This window comes from Capra hircus, chromosome 2, assembly GCF_001704415.2.
Source record: "Capra hircus breed San Clemente chromosome 2, ASM170441v1, whole genome shotgun sequence".
In the NCBI taxonomy this organism is placed as follows: domain Eukaryota; kingdom Metazoa; phylum Chordata; class Mammalia; order Artiodactyla; family Bovidae; genus Capra; species Capra hircus.
This window is the reverse complement of record NC_030809.1, coordinates 99687352-99709104: the sequence shown is the minus strand read 5'-3', so window position 1 is coordinate 99709104 and position 21753 is coordinate 99687352. Positions and strand designations below refer to the sequence as shown.

The following is a 21753-nucleotide window of genomic DNA, read 5'->3' as shown; positions in this document are numbered from 1 at the left end:
TTTACAGAGATTTTTTTCCTCTTCTCTCAAGCTAAATTTGGCCTCCCATCTTTTTTGTACCTGAACAGGTTTTTCTCCTGGAGGAACCACCTCTTTCCATTTCCTAGTGAGGGTGCAGCAGCTTCCGAGATGTCAGGTTCTGCTGTTATGGGAAATGTCAGAGAATCAGAGATGGGGTTTTCCTTTTCTTCAGTCCTTGACCCTTGAGTAGTTGAAAAGTCTGCTTCTGTTAGCCACCTTCCTCCTAACCTTAGAAAGCAATTGCTTTTTGGATACCACTTTAAAAATGGCAAGCTTAAATTTTGTGCTATACAGCCTTTCTCTCACTTGGCAGCGAAGAGAAAACACGGAACCATGCAAATTGCCTTTTGAACTGGATTTAACTTGTTTCATTATATTTGTTCAAAGATCAGAAACAATAATTTTCTTGGCCGGGCTCCTTCTGTCTTCTGCTCCTAACTGAGGGACACAGTTGTAATTATAAATTCCCTCAGTCCCCCAGATGCCTTCATTTCAATATAACTAGTTTTCGTTATAATCCTATGTGTTTTATTTTACACATTTATGCTTTTCTGAGAAGGGGCTCACATGCTTCACATGGCTGCCAAAGTTATCAGTGGCACAAAAATGGTTAAAAACCCACCTAGGGCATCACCCCAGAGAAAGCTGAACAGTGCTCACCAGCAAGAGCCCACAGGCTGTATTTGACCTTACCAAATACAGTATTTTAAACACTAAACATCCAACTAAGAAACTTAGAAATTCCTAAGACAAGATGCATGTAGTCCTGACTTATCAGCCTATATCTTGAGTTTTCATTTGCGCTGACGCCAGGGCCAAACTTGCCTCTTCTCCATTCCTCTCCAGGTGACTGGTACCATCTAAGTTGCATGTCAGAAGTCTACAAGTCACCCTAGAGTTCCTCTGCTCTTCTCTCCCACCATTCAAATGTAGTCAAATGTTAAGTCCTGGCAATTTTACTCTTTTAAAATTTTGTAGTCCCTTCCTGTTCTTGGGTTGGAGACTGATGTCTTAAGTTAGAGACTTTCTCTAGATGTGCTCTCTCAAACTTCTCATATTGGACCCCACCCCTTCTTCTTGTCTAATTGTACAGAATAAGAAAGATAAGATACCAGAGTCCAACAAAGCGAAGTTCAAAGTAACCCAGCTTGTTACGGCAAAAACCAGGATGACACTCCCCAAATAAAGCTTCTTTACTTTTCCCTGGCTTCTGCTATATATATTTTTTTTACTTCTAATATAAAAACATTTCTCTGTCATTATGTTCTGGGTTGCCTCTCTCCTCACCCCCATCCTGTGTGAGCCATGCTCCTCTCAGAAAAAATTTTCACTGTATAAATTTGATGAATTAATTGCTCTTGACTGGCATCCACATATGCATTTATATCATTAAGATATCTTGGCCTCGCTAGCATGCCTCAAGTTTTGAATGTTTGGTGAATCACGCAGAGGAAGTAGACTGTCAGTGGTGGGGAACCTGTAGAAGTGTCTGAATTCTAAGCAACTTAGAAGTCTGCCAAGCTCTTTAAATATCGAAGCTGTTTTTTCCTTTTGCTACCAAAGAGGTTAACGTTAGTTTTCTATGTAAGCATTTCATCTCATAGATGTGTGCCTATTGCAGAGTAAGCTGTGGTTTTAAGGCTGCCATCATCGGAAATTCATACATTCAAAGGGTATCTTAAGAAAGCCTGTCTCTCTGGGGAGATCCTTAGGACTTAAGAGGTCCAATAACATCAAAGAATGTGTAAGAATAAAAGTCTTAGTGAATAATTAGCATAATTTAGCTGCTGCTGTGTGGTGGTTGTTATATGCTTATCATTCTTCAAAATGTATTGTGAACAGGAGAGCTTTTTAACTGAAGCCCAGCTTTGAGCTATGACACTAACTTGAAGCCTGAGAAGGCAGCCGTTGATATCACACGTTGTCTTTATATGTCAAGGACTCAAGGAGAGAGCCAGTTCTGATCCCTGTCACAGCTGAATGACTAAATGTTTCACTTCACGACTCTGCAAAAACGGGGATTTCACAAACAAGTGTAATACTTGCCCCACTGATCTTGTGGGCTTGTGGGAAAGAGCAAGTGACAGCACTTTTACAAGTTTGAAAAAAAAAACCCTCATGATTCTACAAATCATAGTCATTGTGCTCATGGGCTCTCCTTTTAAGTGCTGTGATATGGGAAGAGAAATCAGTCATGTGCTATTGGGAGTTTTGTTATGGTTAAAAATAAAAGGTAGATAAGGTCAAATTGCTCTTTAACCAAAGTATACTGTTCAAAACCATTTATGTGTCAGAAAACAAAACCAAAATCCTTAAAAGATTGTAAAAACATCTACATTATTTTCCTGTACTGCTGCTTAATACATTCTAAACTGTTAAGCCTCACATTTCAGTTAAACAAGCAATTGAGAATAATAAAGAAGTGGAATCAAATTCTATCTTAAACACCCTTTTAAGCAAATCTATGAGACATTTTGAGGGACCCAACTAGCATAGTAAATGATGATGAAATCTGATTATTATTCTCTACCTATCAACCATGGTTTTAAACAAATTATGGAAAAAGGTGACCGAAATAGTTATAGGGTTAGCTGTTCTATAAGATACCTCTCCAAAGGAACTGTTACCAACATAAGTATTTAGCACTTCTTCTAGCATTTCCAGGTATATTTGAGGTTGGAATTGTTTTTCAGTTCCTCTCCATGTACCAGGGGAAAATTGTTAACAGGAAAGGCTAGTTCTGCTACCTTGCTGGCCACCCACTGGTTCCATGACTGCCCTGCTGACTCTGGTTCTTCTTTCATAACCTGAATTACCACGTCCTATCCCTCTCCAAGAGACTGCTGAGAAACTCAGCAGCCTTTTCTCCTACTTCCTCAAAACCCTCAGCTTTGATTCCACCACCAGTCTGCAACAATGTAGCTGTTTGTGCACCTCTCCAACTCCACATTTGGTTTCAAAGCCCGCACCCAGCCTCAGTGATTCCAAGGCATTTTGCTGGCCTCACTCTTACTAAAGGAAATAGAATTTAGGTTTCCTCTCAAGCAGACACCCCTTTTGGTGACTCTCTGCCATCCAGAGTAGTCAGTTTATCCTTACATTATAAAGCCAGGATCTTTTAGCTCCTCATCACATCACAATAAATGAAGCTTTACCTGATCATCTCACCGAATGTCATGAACAACCCTATGAGCTGGTATCATTATTCCTAATTTTCAAATGCAGAAACTGAGACTGATGGAGGTTGGAGAGCTTGCCCACAGCCACACAGTTGGTCAGTGAGGGAGCCAGCATCCATGCTCTGAATTGCCACATGGTGCAGCCCACCTAGATACTGGGTTCTCATAAGTATGAAAACATCTTTCAAAACGGTTTTAGAAGGTAGTTAACTAAAGCTGATTATCTAGTTTTTAACTCTTCTTTCCTCCACTTTCTCTCCAACCCACAGAAATCTATACTAGAGATGGGAACTCTTTTGGGAGACCTTGTGAATTTCCCTTCTTAGTTAATGGGACCTGGCATCATGAGTGCATTTTTGATGGAGATCGCAGTGGGCCATGGTGTGCAACCACCTTAAATTATGAATATGATCAGAAGTGGGGCATCTGCTTACAACCAGGTATGTATGGGCTGGTGAACTTTGTAGGTGGAAAGAAAAGGATACTGTTCCTATGTGGAAACGGGGAGAGGGAAGAGTCCATGATTACTCAAAAATGACAGCAATAGATATCCTAGAGAAGGAGTGTGAATTTGAGGAAAGACAGGGAAGTTGTGTATAGCTAAGAACTTACTTTTAGAAGTGAGCCAGGAAGAGAACCAAGACAGGATGCTGTCACTGAAGGCAGATGATGAGGAAGTCTGCTGTACCACGGATACTTCAGGAAGAGGACCAGGCCACTTCCTGGCTATTGCCAGGAGCAGTCAGGAAATTGCTACTGGCCTTAATAGATCAGTCTCAAAATTAAGAAATATTTTTTAATGGGCAATAAGTTAAAAGCATCAACAGTAAACAGAAAGGAAAAAGCTCCAGTAATAGTAATGGTTATTACTCATAGTAGCAATGGTTCTCTCTTGGCCCTGCCAAGTAGCAGGTGCTGGTCTAAGTACTTAACCTTTATTAACTCATTTACTCTGTACACAGTTTTATAAGGTAGGTACTATTATTTATTCTCATTTTGTTGTTGTTGCTAAGTCCTGTCAGACTGTTTTGTGACCCCCTAGACTGTAGCCCTCCAGGTTCCTCTGTTCATGGAATTTTCCAGGAAAGAGTACTAGAGTAGGTTGCTTTTCCTTCTCCAGTTGATATTCCCAACCCAGGGGTGGAACTTGGCTCTCCTGCATTGGCAGGTGGATTCTTTACCACCAAGACATCTGGGAAGCCCATGTCCCCATATTACAGATGAGCAAAGTGAGGCACAGGAGAGTTAAATCAATTGCCTAAGGTTACATAGATAATAAGTTTCAGAGCTAGGATTCAAATTCAGCTCTGGTGTCCTTGCCTCAAACAACTACATTATCCTGCCTTGTTCAGTAGCCAGTCTGATGAAATTAGTAATGCTGATCTCTCCTTAACAGAAGCTGAGCTTCAAAATGTAGAGTCCTAAGCAAATTGAAGAGATTATGTCAAGCCAATCATTCTCAAACTTCAGGTTGTAACAGAATTATTTTGAGAGTTTGTTACAATATAAATTTCTGGGACCAACCTCCAGAAATTGTAATTTGGTAGATTTTGAATGGTATCCAAAACTTTGCAGTTTAGTGAGTTCCCAGATGATGCTGATGATGGTCTGGGGACCACACTTTAAGAATTACTTTTCTGGGTAGAGGCAAAGGCTTTTCAGCACTGAGAACTTACTGAAAGATAAAAAGCCAATATTTACTCCACCTATAATTGATGACAAGCTGGGTTCGGTCAATCAGGCACCGATTGTATTTCAGTCTTACCATAGTCTGGATCGTGGGCTTCCCCAGCGGCTCTGTGGTAAAGAATCTGCCTGTAATGCAGGGGCCATAGGAGACACAGGTTTGATCCCTGGGTCGGGAAGATCCCTTGGAGGAGGGCACCCATTCCAGTATTCTTGTCTGGAGAATCGTGGACAGAGGAGCCTGGCGGTCTACAGTTCTTAGGGTTAGCAAAGAGTTGGACATGACTGAAGCGACTTAGCCTAGCACAGAGTCTGGATCAGAAACTTTAGGGATTGTGGAGAGGCTTAGACCTTATTCAGAGCAAACCCTCATTTCTCAGGTAAGAAGTGGCAGACCTAGATTGATGAAATAGCCTGTCAGTGTCAGACCGTATTTGTGTGGAGCCTGGTAGATCTCCCAGGATTCTGACCTTCATTTCCCAGTGTGTTCCACCTTGTTCCACCTTGTTCATTCCCCATCCCATTCCACCTTGCTGCCTTGACTGACATGTGTCTTGGTGCCTTTAGCCTACTTTGGATGAAAGAGGGGGTTGTCAGTGCATTCATGTGCCTCCCTTTCTACAGAAGTGAGATTGTGAGTTTCTCAAACCTGAGGACTGCTAAACCATAGAGGTTGTATTTTATAGCAAATGACACATTGCCAGCCTGCTGAAATCTTCCAGAATTACAAGTGTTTTGCCTTAGTGATAAAAAAGAACCTTTCGGTAATGCACTGCAAATCCACCTACTTTCTTTTTACCAAATGTCACCTCTACTGTGGTTTAGGACATTCAGAAGTGGCTGAAGGAGCAGTGTATGCCATTCAGAAGATCAACAACACCAGAGTTAGACAACTGTACTCTGGTTATAGCTCTGCTGCTAATGTCCCTAGATCCTTGTTCCTGTCTGTGAAATGAAGACATTACACACAATGATCTCTAAGGGACCTTCCCGCTTGAGGGTCCATAAGTATAACTGGTTATGGGAGACCCTTTGGAAGAACCCATGTGAAGCCAGGGATACACTTAATGTAAGCTCTGTTGGGTTTTCCTTCTTGTTGGGAGCACATGGAGGCCCTGAGTATATTTTTGAACTAGTTGTATCAAGACCTGCATATCTGTCCTGGAAAGAGCTTGAAGGTTCTTTGTCTGAAGTTATGCATGTTCTTTAGATATTTGTTGAAGAAAAATGATGTTCACATTGTACATGTATATTTATATATACATATATATATATAGTCTTCCCAGGTGGCGCTAGTGGTAAAGAATCTGCCTGCCAATGCAGGAGACACAAGAGACATGGGTTTGATCGCCTGGTTGGGAAGATCCCCTGGAGGAGGAAATGGCAACTACTCCAGTATTCTTGCCTGGAAAATTACTGAGTAGAGGAGCCTGGTGGGCTACAGTCCATGGGGGTCACAAAGAGTCAGACATGACTGAGCACACACACGCGCAAGCACACATATGTACATATAGACATATAGTGCATATATAATGTTAGTTCTGTAATATTAGTCATATATTACATCATCTTTTAAAATACAAGGAGAAACTAGACTGAGTTTCGCAAATAAGGTATCACTACCGGGAGAAATAGCAATAACCTCAGATATGCAGATGACACCACCCTTATGGCAGAGAGTGAAGAGGAACTAAAAAGCCTCTTGATGAAAGTGAAAGAGGAGAGTGATAAAGTTGGCTTAAAGCTCAACATTCAGAAAACGAAGATCATGGCATCTGGTCCCATCGCTCCATGGGAAAATAGATGGGGAAACAGTGGAAACAGTGGCAGACTTTATTTTTGGGGGCTCCAAAATCACTGCAGATGGTGATTGCAGCCATGAAGTTAAAAGACACTTACTCCTTGGAAGAAAAGTTATGAGCAACCGAGATAGCATATTCAAAAGCAGAGACATTACTTTGCCGACTAACGTCCGTCTAGTCAAGGGTATGGTTTTTCCAGTAGTCAGGTATGGATGTGAGAGTTGGACTGTGAAGAAGGCTGAGCGCCGAAGAATTGATGCTTTTGAACTGTGGTGTTGGAGAAGACTCTTGAGAGTCCCTTGGACTGCAAGGAGATCCAACCAGTCCATTCTGAAGGAGATCAACCCTGGGATTTCTTTGGAAGGAATGATGCTAAAGCTGAAACTCCAGTACTTTGACCACCTCATGGGAAGAGTTGACTCATTGGAAAAGACTCTGATGCTGGGAGGGATTGTGGGCAGGAGAAGAAGGGGATGGCAGAGGATGAGATGGCTGGATGGCATCACTGACTCAATGGATGCGAGTCTGAGTGAACTCCGGGAGTTGGTGATGGACAGGGAGGCCTGGTGTGCTGCGATTCATGGAGTTGCAAAGAGTCAGACACGACTGAGCGACTGAACTGAACTGATGCGTTAAATCTTAGGCACTTAAGCATTGTCTAAACACACACATGGACATGACTGAAGCGACTTAGCAGTAGCAACAGGAAACACACACATATGCAAACAGGTTCAGTGGTTTCGCTGCAGAACATGGGCAAACCCCTCTTTAGTCTGATACCATCTTCAAGTGAGCTGAGGGGTTGAACACAGTTGAAGACTCCTGTTTTTAGGCAGAGGGTAGGTGTGGGCTAAAATGTGACATTATAATCAATAGGGCTATATAGAAGGAGAGTAGAAGCTAGAAGCAGCATGGAAGCTTTAACTAGTCTAAGTCATTTCCTGTCCTGTTTGGTTTTTTCATCTAACCAAAGAATCAAAATATTGTCTAATAGAGCAATGACAGCCTCAATCTTAGCATATCTTAAGAGTATGCAAATTGAATGGCAGTATTTGTGAGTACTCTAAGTAATAGACAACATTATGCCCTTATTTTATGATCACTGACATATCTTTTTATCAACAGAAAGTGGCTGTGAAGATAATTGGGAAAAGAATGAAGAGACTGGAAGTTGCTACCAATTTAATATTCAGGCAACTCTTTCTTGGAAGGAAGCTTACGTTTCATGTCAGAATCAAGGAGCTGACTTACTGAGCATCAACAATGCTGCTGAGTTAACTTATCTTAAAGGTAGGTTTAAAGAGAGGGGATATATGTATACTTATGGCTGATTCATGTTGAGGTTTGACAGAAAATAACAAAATTATGTAAAGCAATTATCCTTCAATAAAAAAATAAAAAGAAAACAAAGTAGGTTTTGGTTGCTGTGGTAGAGCAAATTGCTGAGATGGTAAAGGTGTTGTCTTCTGTTTTCATGTCTAGGTATGTTGTTTTCTTCTATATTTCTCTGTCTTTTCCTGGGATTTAACACCAAAGCCCTCAAGTAAAAAAATACTGAATATAATATTCAGTCCATTGAAAATGCATCTCATGATAAAGACCAAGAGAGGTAAATATTCAGAAAACGAGGTGAGGTAGCAAGATTAAACTGCTAACTGAAGCCTAAATGAAAGGATCTGAAACAAGGTGAACATTAAACACTTTGAACATTGACCAGGAGAGAATTTGAGGAGTGGAGAAGATTGTTGGGTCGAAGTAGATCACCTCAGTAAAAAACTTCATGTTTGAATAAATGAATGCAGTTCTACATCCATGGACTCAACCAGCTGTAGATTGTATAGTTCTGTAGTGTGTATTCAGTGAAAAGAGTTGGCATGTAAGTGGACCAGCATGGTTCAAACCCGTGTTTTTCTGATACTATGAAGTATCAGAATTGGAATTTGAATTTCAACATATATATAACTCCAGAACCCTTACTTCATTACTGTAGTACTTACTCCTCTTACATACCTTTCTTTGTTTTCATCCTTAAAAACCTACTGGACTTTTACATGCCCACCCACCATGTATGAGGCTTTCCTTTTCTCTACATCTTCTCCAACATTTTTTGTTTCTTGCCCATTTGATAACATGTATGAGGTGATGTCTCATTGTAGTTTTGATTTGCACTTCCCTAATAACTAGTGATGTCAAAATCTTTCATATGTTTGTTGGCCATCTATATGTCTTCTTTGGAACAATGTCAATTCAGATCCTATGCCCACTTTTAAATTGGGTTGTTTGTTTTTTTGTTTTTGAAATGTATGAGTTCTTTGTATATTTTGAATATTAACCCCTTATAGCATAAAAGATATGCAAATATCTTCTCACATTGGTAGGTTCCTTTGTTGGGTTGATAGTTTCCTTTGCTGTGCAGAAGCATTCTGGATTTATATAGGCGAGTTTGTTTACTTATGCTTTTGCTTCTTTTGTCTAAGGAAAAATATCCAGAAACATTCTAAGACTGATGTCAGAGAACATACTGCCTATGTTTTCTCCTAGGAGCTTTATGGTTTCAGGTCATAGATTCAAATTTTGAATCCATTTTGAGCTGATTTTTTAATATGGTACAAGACAGTGGTCTGGTTTCATTCTTTTGCACATGGCAGTATCCAGTTTTCCCAATACCATTTATTGAAAGGACTGTCCTTTCTCCATTGTATGTTCGTTGTTATAAATCAGTTGCCCATATATGCATGGCTATATTTCTGAGCTCTCAATTATGTTCTTTTGATCTGTATGTCTGTTTTTCCTGCCAGTACTATACTGTTTTAATTACTCTAGCTTTGTGATATAATTTGAAATCAGGGAGTGGTTACCTCCAGCTTTGTTTTTTTTCTCAGGATTGCTTTGCTTATTTGAGGTGTTTTGTTGTTCCATATGAATCTTGTTTGTATAAAATTTTGTTCTATTTCTATGAAAAACATCATGGAGAGACCTTGAGAGTGTTGTGTTGTGTGAAATTAGTCAGACATATAAAGACAAGTACTGTATGGTTTTACTCATGTGATATATTTAAGTAAACAAATACATAAACAAGCAAAACAAAAACATAGAGAACAGAATAACGGTTATAAGATGAGAAGCAGGAAGAGAAGTGGGTGAAATGGCTAAAAGTGGTGAAGTGGCTAAAAGAAGTCAACTATATAGGAACAGATGGAAACTAAAGTTTGGTGGTGACCACACCACCAAACATAGAAGTTGAAATATAATGTTGCACACATGAAACTTATGTTATAAAACAGCGTAACCACAAAAAAAAGTCTGCTGGTCTTCTGTCATGGTTTTTGGCTTAAACTTTATTCAGATCTCTTTCTTATTCTTTTAACCCTTTCTTGTGTTATTCAGAACTTGAATAATCAGATCTCTTGAATGGAAATCTGTCAAAGAAACAAAATTTTGGCTACTGTTAGGCAATGGAATTCTATTCCAGAACCCGCTGAAAACTTACAAAAAATACTGTTGAGAAAGAATTAAAAGTGCCAATAAATTTGTCTCCCAGAATACTGACATTTGGAAGCTAATGGCTTCTGTGAGGGAAAAAGTTGTCAAAGTGTGACTGTCAACACCAATCCAAACAGTCTGATGATGCATTTGAAGGAATAAATGTTGCAGGATTTCTTTATGCATCAATTTTCTTTAATAACAAGTAAAAGAGAGATAATGAGTTAATGAATTCAGTTGTGTCCCTGGCCACACACTCCCCACAATTTTTTGCTTATCAGTAATGTCAGATGTGCAGTCCTTTCCAATTTTCCAAGCTTCTCTTTCACTGTGAGTGCTCAATATGCCTAATTATGATTGCTGATTTCCTAAGACCTAAGAAAGCGTACTTTGACATCTGAAACTCAGAGTAACCAAATCTGAAGCATTTCTTGAAATTTCTGATAATACTGTGTCCCTTCCCTAAAAACTAGCAGGTGTAAACAGTGGACTGGAAATAGTGAGGCCCGCAAAAGGGCTTCCCAGGTGGTGCCAGTGGTAAAGAACCTGCCTGCCAATGCAGGAGACACAAGAGATGTGGGTTTCATCCCTGGATTGGGAAGATCCCCTGGAGAAGGGAATGGCAACCTGCTCCAGTATTCTTGCCTGGAAAATTCCACAGACAGAGAAGCCTGGCAGGCTATGGTCCATGGGGTCGCAGAGTCAGACACGACTGAGCAACTGAACATACAACACACACACAAAAGTGAATCTGAAATTTGTGATCAAAGTGCTTGATCTAGTCAGGGAAATAAGAGTTGCACAGACACAAAGATAGTGGGCAATGTTATTCCCAAATGACCTCTGGGTTTGGTAGCTAGTGGCTGAATGGGACTAGGAAATTTGCTGACAGAAATAAAGTAGGATCATCCCTCTTGAAGATAAATCCCACATAGTCTAAAAGAGCATTCTTTCTTCTCTGTGCCTGCCCTGCACCTAATTAGTTTATTTTGATTTTGTTTTACTAATACAAGGGGCCTACCAGTGGGGGATTCGGTTTGCTCGTATTCACTAGATTTTGTTTGGGAGTCAAATGTCCTGTGGCTCTGTCCTTCTCAGGGACCTCTAATCATCTATCTTTCACAGTGAAGCTCCTGGAAAGCACAGTGTATCCTTATATTTCACTCTTAACCTCATATTTATTTCTCACTGGAGTGATAATTGGTCCTCTGTTCCTACCATCTTCTTCCCAGAATCTTCATCCTATCTTTTTTCAATACACATGGACCCATACAACCATGGAAGTACTGGACAAGCTAATGGAGAAGCTGAATGGGTTAACTTAGCAGCCTTTGGGTTTCTCAATAGATAGAAGTTTTGTTGCCTGTCAGCATCACCTGCCTTTGTTGGATACTCAGTCTCCTACAGGGATCCTGCCTTATAATCAAGACCTGCAGATGTTTTTGCTAGTAGTATAAACTTAAGTCTGGGTTATTAATAACACATAATTTTTTCACTTTTTAAACCTGTGTAATTCTTACAGGAAAAGAAGGCATTGCTAGAATTTTCTGGATTGGTCTAAATCAGCTGTACTCTGCTAGAGGCTGGGAATGGTCAGACCACAAGCCGTTAAACTTTCTCAACTGGGACCCAGGTAACTGCCTGCTCTTCCATTTACAAAGCATAAACTTCAAAAAACAAACAAACAAACAACAACAAAAAAAACACCTTCCCACTCGCTCAGAGCTTATACAAATTTCAAACTCTCAGAAGAATTTTTTTCCCTGAACCTTTCTTTATTGTGATTCCATTATAGCCAAGTTGACCCCCACCATGGGCAACTGAGCATTTGTCCCTAATCCTTAGAGTGACCCTGCATTTTTAGGTAGGAGCAGAAAGAGCCCCACTCCATGGCCCAGGAAGCTTTCTGTGTCCCTGAGAGGACTTGACATGTCCGTGACTGACCCATATTGCATTTCATCTGCAGCTTAACTCTAATATGGAAATAAGTCAGTTCAGTTGCTTAGTTGTGTCTGACTCTTAGAGACCCCATGGACTGTAGCACACCAGGCTTCCCTGTCCATCACTTACTCCTGGAGCATGCTTAAACTCATGTCCATTGAGTTGGTGATGCCATCCAGTGGAAATAATTCCTCATTCTCAAACTCCTGAAGTCTTCCACTGCAGCACCCAAGTACTGACAACATAATGGTTATATTTTCATATACAAATAAATATCCTTAAGAAAATTTTATAGTAAATAAAACAAAACCCTAGTTAGTCAAAAGGTCTTTACCCTCCCCCCAAAAGGTTTAGATATCTTTTTAAAAAATAAAATCGTAGGCTTCTGATAAATGTAGAGTGTAAAAGTTAACACTAACTTCACTACCAAAGTATTCTACATACATATAATAAAAACGAGATAAGTGCAATAAAATACCAATACATTGGCATTTCAGTTAATAGAATTTTCTTAGTAAATAAATTCTCTATTATCTCAGTAAGTAGAATCTTTAAAGATAATTTAATCTTAAAGCCTTAAAGGCATAGTAGAATCATAAATTAGCATTTTTATTGGGTAGGGTAGCAAATTAAGAACTACTGACCACAGGATATGACAGGCAGATTGGTTAGGGGCAGAGGTTTGATTTTGGGTTTGGTTTTTTAAACTAGCTACAACATATCAGAATATTTCTAATCCTGTGTCCTATATTTAAGAAGATATAAACATGTGATTGTCTATTGCAGCTTATACATCTCAATGTAGTTAAAAGTTTTAACTATTTCATGAGTTCCAATAAATAAAGTTAAGAATGCAAATTATTTTTTCTAACCACCACCCTTGCCCTAACCTTCTTTTAACTCTGAAAATCTTGCCATTTCAGATGTGCTGATGACACCTACCATTGGCAGATCAAGCTGTGCAAGAATGGATGCCGATTCAGGTCTGTGGCAGAGTTTTTCCTGCGAGGCTCGACTGCCCTACGTCTGTGAGAAACTGTTAAATAGCACAGTGGAGTTGACAGGTACCTTTCTCACTGCCTCCGACAAAGGTCTCAAAATTAGTTTTGTGAAATCAAGCAAATCCACTTCAGATACCTATTTCCCCCTTTCCTTCACCTGATACTGCCGATGCAGGAAGGTATTTGATATTGACCCTATGGTTAGATATTATAAACTATACGGGAATAAAGCTTTAGCTTGCTATATGCCCGGAAGAAGGCAGAGGTATTCTAGATAGGAAATGTAGTTCTCTTCACAGGTGGCTGTTCTTTCTCTGGAGCAGTGGTTCCTCAGACCAAGAGCATGAGCTGTACCTGTACCTGTGAGAAATGCAGATTCTTAGGACATACCCATATTTACTAAATGAGATACTCTGAGGATGGGGATCCCCAACCTGTGCTTCTAGGGGCTTCCCTGGTGGTTGGGTGGTGAAGAATCTGCTTCCCAATGCAGGAGACCCAGTTTTGATCCCTGGGTGGGGAACTGAGCTCACACGTGCCATGGAGCAGCTAAACCCACACACCACAACTAGAGAATCTGTGCGTTCCAACAAAAGATCCTGTGTTACCCAAGGAAGGTCCCACGTGCTGCAACTAAGACCTGCCACAGCCAAATACATACATGAATTTTTTTTTTAAGACTCTGGATTAAAAAAAAAAAAAAGTTGCTTTGAGAAAAGGAAAAAAGCCTTTTGGGTGATTCTGATACACGCTTAAGTTTGAGAGCCACACTCTAAGGAGAGGTCTTATATATGACCTGCCCCTATTGGGAGTGAAAAATGATGGACATAGGAATTACCCTATAATGCCCACCAACCTCTCTGCTTTACCAGGCTGATTCTAACAAATGAGGTAGAAAGGAGAGGTGTAGATGGACAAATTATGTGCACAGAGGTGTTTTTTCCCAGGGAGTTTGGGAGTAAGAGAGACACAGGACAGCTGAAACTTCCAAGGTCCAGAAAAGTTTGAGAAGTGTTCAAAAGAATGGAGGAGAGAAATACCCTTATTGTCTTGCTGGGGGCCCACCATATACCCGGTATTTGATTAAATCCTCATTGAGTACCTAAAACTGGGAGAAGAGGTTTTAAATTGTCTTGTGCTTTAAAGAATGTTGAGGGAAGAGAATAAAGCATAAAATTTCTTATCATCCAAATAGGAGCATAAAGCTGTTCTTTTAAGATTAAAAAATAATAGGGGAAAATGAACAGTCATCTTCCAAGTTGATTCAAACCAAATTTAGTCCATACAACAAAAGGCATAGCAGAAAGGACAGCACCAGTGAAAATAGACCAGGGTGACTGATTATAGATCAAATAAATATCCTTTAGTAGCAATTATTAAGTAAATCATGATGTTTCCACATGATTGAACAAATGCATTTATTAAAATAACTGTGCCAGCAGAAAAATACAAAGAGCAGAACAAAATCATATGTTTACTTATCATTGTAATCTTGTAAAAATATGTATTCATAGAGACAAGGACTATAATATCAAAATAATTATTTTAAGTTCAATTGTGAATGTTTTCCCCTCTGTTCCTTTATTATAATTGTAAAATATAATAATAATAAGTGCTATTTCAGAACCTTAAAGTTAATCGAGTTATTTTACGAGTGTGAGAAGCGGAACCTGATTTTATTCTTTAGTAAAAAACACACTGTCCACATTTTGAAGATGTGTTTTCTTATAACAAATATTCCGAATGGTCCAAATCCATGAAGCCTGAATAGCTGAACTACTTTCTAGTTCTGTTAAGAGGGGTTGACGTATTCTTTATGGTTTATACCTCACTCTTTTTCTCTAATCTTTTTGACTATCACTTGGCTAAATTTTATTATAGTCAAGACAAAGTATCCCTCATTCCATGAGGCCTGTAGGACTAGTAGAGGGCAGGAAAGAAGAGGTCCAGAGATGCGCTTTGCTCTTTCCCTCCACTGATGCCATTTCTTGGATGTGAAGTGAATAAATGTTTTATTATGTTCCTTAAATCTCTCCTTGTTTGTTCAGCTATGAGCACAAATGTACATTCCCTCGCTAAGCTGACCATACCTTAAAAGGAAGCTTAACTTTATAATCTCTCAAAGGCAGAGACTGGGGAGGAGCGTCACAAATCCCATACCCAGGAAGAGATTTGTCAACTACTGACTTACCCCACACTTTTCTTCTGTCTACTAGGACTCAGGGAAATCCGTCTATAAATAGTCTATAGCCAGCCATGTAGCAAATTTGTATCACTCTAAAGTCACATTATTGTCTGAATCCCTGCAGTCACTCTTATGATGCTGTGCACTGCATAAATTCATGTCACTGTACCATCTAAAATCCCATTCTTCAGTTTTCCAGAAGCCTTATGATTCAGGAAAGAATTTGCAATGTTATTGATTCAAAATAGATGTATCTTTACTGGAATATAAATAGCTTCTTTTCCTCCAGATGTGTGGACATACTCAGATACCCACTGTGATGCTGCAGACTGGGTGCCAAATGATGGCTTTTGCTATCTGCTGGTCAATGAAAGTGACACCTGGGATAAGGCGCATACGACATGCCAAACCTTCAGCAGTGACCTCATCAGCATTCATTCTTTAGCAGATATGGAGGTAGTTGTCACAAAACTTCATAATGGGGGTAAGTTTTTAAGATATCCTCTTAAAAAGAGGTTTAAAACATTTTAAAGTATCCCTGTTTTCAAACTCTTAGAGAGAATGAAAACCTAACAGTTTGATCCTGTACATCAGTATTATCCAGAAGAATTTTCTGCCGTGATGGAACTGGCAGAAAATCTGTACTGTCATTCAATAACCACCAACCACTTGTGGCTTTTGAACCCTAGAAATGTAAGAGTGACTGCAGAATTGAATTTTTGCTTTCATTTCATTTTAATTGATTCATGATTTTAAATAGTTGCATATAGCAATCGGCTACCAACCTGACAGTACAACCACTGACTGAATAATTTCCCTCTTCTCAAAAGCTAAATGCTATTTAAATCCCTCCTGACACCTAAGTGATGATTACCTCACGCTTATAATTATTTGGAAGCTAAAAAATGAACAAAACACCAGAGAGCCAGTATTAAGATCTCCTACGATTCACCCATAGTAATAGCACAACTGAGTGATTTCACTTTCACTTTTCACTTTCAGATACCTATAGTCTGTGCCAGCGTGGTGCCAGTTGTTTTACCTGGCAAAAGCAGTACAGTCATTCAGTGATGAACAATATTCTTATTCTAACTGGAATATCTATGACTGTCTTAGTAGAATTTCATTATTTCTCGTAAAGCAAGGTTTATCTAAACCAGGTTTCAGGAACACCCAGACTACAGATCGTAGTACATCTAGCTGTTCCGCCTATATACACTGCCTGCATAAGTGACCTGAAAAGCCCTTGTCATCAGGCCAGCCTAACATATCAACATTTTTACAAGCTAATTAGGAATACCACTTTTCTGAATTAAAAGAAAAAGAAATACCATCAAGGCTGCTAACACCCCTTATCAAAATGTAAAAATCAGCAGTAGTTTCCATGTGGAAGTATGTGACTGAGTAAGCAAACAAAACATTCTTCTTTTAGATGCCGAAGGGGAAACGTGGACAGGCCTTAGGAATATAAACACACCAGCCCTATTTCAGTGGTCAGATGGTACTGAAGTTACTCTAACTTACTGGGATGAGAATGAGCCACGTGTTCCCTATAATGAGACTCCCAACTGCGTTTCCTATTCAGGAAAGGTAGGAAACCTCCTTGGATTTATTTATATCCTTACTGTTATACCTGATAATCTTATAATAATGTGATTTTTGTTGGAATATTTGCATTTAAGCTAGGAAAGAAAATAAAAGGTAATTGCACTGTAGATTATCTTTCTAGTAACTGCTGAGAAAAGGTAAATAAAGCAATTACTAAAGAAGCAATCCAATTCCTATCCAAGAGTATCTGCCCTGGTGTGAAAGAGATCAAGAGAATCTCTTTTGGACCTGAGATTCTTGCGCCAAATGGTTTCTGAGAAGCTTCTTTCTTTCAGTAATATTTAGCAGATAATGTAACCTGGAAAATCCCATTGCCTCGTGTTCAGGTCAAGTGTTATATTAGTCCCACTTTGAGAAGTGAAAAAAATGGTTTTATTAAAAGTTAGGCTCAATAAACATCTTACTGCTATAAAATTCATGACTGTTTATTGAGCATGCTTCAGTTAAGAGTCCAGGATAAGCAATCTTTTTTTTAAATTTTAATTGGAGGCTAATTACTTTACAATGTTGTGGTGGTTTTTGCCATACATTCGCATGAATCAGCCATCTGTGAACACGTGTTCCCTATCCTGACCCTCCCTCCTGCAACCCCTCCCTATCCCATCCCTCAGGGTCATCCCAGTGCACCAGCCCTGAGCACTCTGTCTCATGTACAGGATAAGCAATCTTGAGCCAAAGGGATGCAAGAGTCTCTATATTTTTATTTGTAGCACTTTCCTGTGAACTCCTGTTTAGGAAGCTGATTATATTACCCAAACTTCTAGAGAAACTTAAGTGAAGGCAAGAAATTGTAGGGCTGTTTAGAAGTGTTTCACTCGAAAAGATGTTTTGCAGTTCAGTTCAGTTGTTCAGTCATGTCTGACTCTTCGCAACCCCATGGACTGCAGCATTCCAGGCTTCCCTGTCCATCAGCAACTTCTAGAGCCTACTCAAACTCATGTCTATCTCATCAGTGATTGTCATCCAACTATCTCATTCTCTGTCATCCCCTTCTCCTCCCACCTTCAATCTTTCCCAGCATCAGGGTCTTTTCCAATGAGTTGGTTCTTTGCATTGGGTAACCAAAGTATTGGAGTTTCAACTTTAGCATCAGTGCTTCCAACAAACATTGAGGACTGATCTCCTTAGGATGGACTGGTTGGATCTCCTTGCAATCCAAGGGACTCTCAAGAGTCTTCTCCAACACCACAGTTCAAAAGCACCAATTCTTCAGTGCTCAGCTTTCTTTATAGTCCAACTCTCACATCCATACATGACTACTGGAAAAAGCATACCCTTGACTAGACAGACCTTTGTTGGTAATGTCTCTGCTTTTGAATATGCTATCTCGGTTGCTCATAACTTTCCTCCCAAGGAGTAAGCGTCTTTTAATTTCATGGCTGCAATCACCATCTGCAGTGATTTTGGAGCCCCCAAAAATAAAGTCGGCCACTGTTTCCACTGTTTCCCCATCTATCTCCCATGAAGTGATGGGACCAGATGCCATGATCTTTGTTTTCTGAATGTTGAGTTTTAAACCAACTTTTTCACTCTCCTCTTTCACTTTCATCAAGAGGCTTTTTAGTTCCTCTTCACTTTCTGCCATAAGGGTGGTGTCATCTGCATATCTGAGGTTATTGATATTTCTCCTGGCAGTCTTGATTCCAGCTTGTGCTTCATCTAGCCCATCATTTCACATGATGTACTCTGCATATAAGTTAAATAAGCAGGGTGACAATATACAGCCTTGATGTACTCCTTTCCCTATTTGGAACCAGTCTATTGTTGCATGTCCAGTTCTAACTGTTGCTTCCTGACCTGCACACAGATTTCTCAGGAGACAGGTCAGGTGATCTGGTATTCCCATCTCTTGAAGAATTTTCCAGTTTGTTATGATCCACACAGTCAAAGGTTTTGGTGTAGTCAATAAAGCAAAAGTCGATGTTTTTCTGGAACTCTCTTGCTTTTTCAGTGATCAAATGGACATTGGCAATTTGATCTCTGGTTCCTCTGCCTTTTCTAAATCCAGCTTGAACATCTGGAGATTCACAGTTCATGTACTGTTGAAGCCTGGCTTGGAGAATTTTGAGCATTACTTTACTAGCGTGTGGGATAAGTACAATTGTGCGGTAGTTTGAGCATTCTTTGGCATTGCCTTTCTTTGGGATTGGAATGAAAACTGACCTTTTCCAGTTCTGTGGCCACTGCTGAGTTTTCCAGATTTGCTGGCATACTGAGTGCAGCACTTCCACAGCATCATCTTAAAAGATGTTTTTGGAAAGGTATAAAGCTGAATTTAGAAGGACGTCACATTTAATGCTGTATTTAAAAGGATACACAGGATATCTTTAAAAGAGTATCAAAGGTTGAAATGAGGTCCCACAAGCCACAGTGAAATTGTGGCTTACCTAGATGGCTTCCGGTGTTCAAAACTGTCCTGTATCACAAGTGACTTTCTATAATTTCATTCAAGGAAAGCAAAGTGACTCAAGCAAAATAAATGTTAAGTAGCATATTTGAAAGAGAAATTTGACATCTGGACTGAAGTGGAGTTGGAAGAAAATTTTGATTCTAAAGTTCTTAGAGAGCAGTTATTCTGATCACCATCATCTTACACGTGAGGAGACTGAGACAGGGAGGTTAAGTGACCTGCCCCAAAGGTATTAACTCACAGACAAACCTTGGCTGTGTCCTCTGGAAGGAGATTAGAACACTGGCAAGTCTTTGTGGGCTGGGTTCTTCTCTCTTCAACTTCTGTATAAGTGTCCTTTAATAGTTTTTATTGTTACACTTATAAGAAAATGAACTGCATCCCCATTGTGACCTTGAGGTGATGCTGAAGTAACAGGCTTCCAGTCTTGTTGGGTAGCATTTTCTAGGAGTATGTTCTCAGGTTTAATTGCTAAGTTATATTCATTCTCTCTGCCTTCCTTTCCTCCTTTCCCTCCTCCCCCTCATCCTCCCTGATAGTTGTAAGAAAAAATTATCTTGATTTAAAATAAGTCCAATTCTAAGTATATGGAAAATAATTTCTCTTGTGAAAGAAATGATTTTCTGTTTTTTAAAAGCTCGGTCAGTGGAAGGTCCAGTCATGTGAAGAAAAACTTAAATATGTGTGTAAGAAAAAGGGAGAAAAATTGAATGACACAAGATCTGATAAGATGTGTCCTCCAGATGAGGTATGTAAAATGCCTGTGTAAATTTTTCTAAGCAATATTACACCTTTTTGGTTAGAGATGGTAACTGAACTTAAACAGTTTAAACTTGGAAAATAGAAGAAATTATTAGCTTCTGTTCATTTACATTAGACCAAGCCAGAAGGCAGTGAATCACAGTATTCCTAAAGAAGAGAAAAAAAAAAGTTATAGGGAAAAGAATTACCTATTCATGAATTTCTATAAGAATATATGTGATTACTCTTCTCAATGCTGATTTTTTTTACTTCTACTCATATTATTCTTGTGCAAAAATAATTGGGCTAACAACTGTTACATTCTTAAAATGAGCTAGGCATTGTGCTGTGCTAAGTCGCTTCAGTTGTGTTCGACTCTTTACAACCTCATGGACTGTAGCCCACCAGGCTATCTGTCCATAGGATTCTCTAGGCAAGAATACTGGAGTGTGTTGCCATGCCTTCCAGCAGGGGATCTTCCCAACTCAGGGGTAGAACCCACATCTCTGGCATTGGCAGGCAGGCTTTTTTTACCACTAGCGCCACCTGGGAAGCCTGAGAAAGACATTGGGGTAAAAAAATTAAGACATACCTTCTGTCTGACACGGGATCACAAGCTTATGGAGGTCATCCATGAACTTATATCTGACCCTCATCATGTATATGAATTCCCTGGCCGTGTCCTTAATTTCCATTAGTTGTAAGATATTAACCTGTGTAGTAGAACCTTGCTTGGCACCAATTCCGGAAGACAGTGTGATGATATTTTTCCTCTGATTTAGGGCTGGAAGAGACATGGAGAGACCTGTTACAAGATTTACAAGGATGAGGTCCCCTTTGGGACCAACTGCAATCTGACTATAACTAGCAGGTGTGACCATCAGTAAACACGTACCAGTGAACTTTTAACTCTGGGCTCCTTTGCCAAATAATCTTCCTTAAAAACAAAGTTCATCTTCAATTTATATAGTAGTTCTGTCACTATAAAAACACCTACTGATCTGACTTTCATTTTATAGATTTGAGCAAGAATACCTGAATGATATGATTAAAAAGCATACCATGTCTCCAGAAAAATACTTCTGGACTGGCCTGAGAGATACAAATGCAAATGGAGAGTATAGCTGGGCAAGTGTCGGTGGAGTAAAGCGTGCTGTGACCTTTTCCAATTGGAATTTTTTCGAGCCAGGTGGGTGCCTTAGCCTTAAAGTGGTAGAATACGGTCATGTGAGAGACAGCTTTCCTCCCAGATCTATTCTTCACTTACCTTTGAATGTGAAGGAGATGATGATCGTCTGGACTAGTCTTTCTATGGAACCGTAAATGGAAGCAGTGACCATGCCTCCCCTATGAAATCCTCAGGGATTACCCAGTAAAAGCTGGAAATTTTGGTTCTCAGAAACCACCATCTAATGGCACAGAACTAGAACCGTCAGTGTGAGTTTAGCATCTTTTCCATATAACTCCTCAAACAGAACCTGAAAGTCTCATCATGAGCACTTTACATTTTCACCTCTCTGCTGCTTAACTTCTTTCTCCAAAGTTGAATTGTGTTTATTTCTTTTCTTCTCAAAGGGTGGTAATTAAGGAGGCCATGAATTATTTGTTCTGAAAGTTAGTTTATCCTTCTTTAGCCTACAGCATTGACCATATTGAGCCATAGAATCAGGACATTTGAACCTCAGAATTCTCTTTG

General features: G+C 39.6%; 1 protein-coding gene across 2 annotated transcripts in view; it reads left to right on the top strand.

Moving 5' to 3' along the window:
* The window catches only part of LOC102168948 (CD302 antigen), a 119533-nt gene that overhangs the window by 7542 nt on the left and 90238 nt on the right, over window positions 1–21753 (top strand). For both annotated transcript variants that reach the window (XM_018063553.1, XM_018063538.1), the window contains exons 3-11: window positions 3470–3640; window positions 7814–7978; window positions 11694–11804; window positions 13036–13176; window positions 15588–15782; window positions 16731–16888; window positions 19954–20064; window positions 20840–20928; window positions 21077–21246. In XM_018063553.1, coding sequence (XP_017919042.1) covers window positions 3470–3640; window positions 7814–7978; window positions 11694–11804; window positions 13036–13176; window positions 15588–15782; window positions 16731–16888; window positions 19954–20064; window positions 20840–20928; window positions 21077–21246 — 1311 coding nt within the window. The remainder of the gene's footprint in view (window positions 1–3469; window positions 3641–7813; window positions 7979–11693; window positions 11805–13035; window positions 13177–15587; window positions 15783–16730; window positions 16889–19953; window positions 20065–20839; window positions 20929–21076; window positions 21247–21753) is intronic.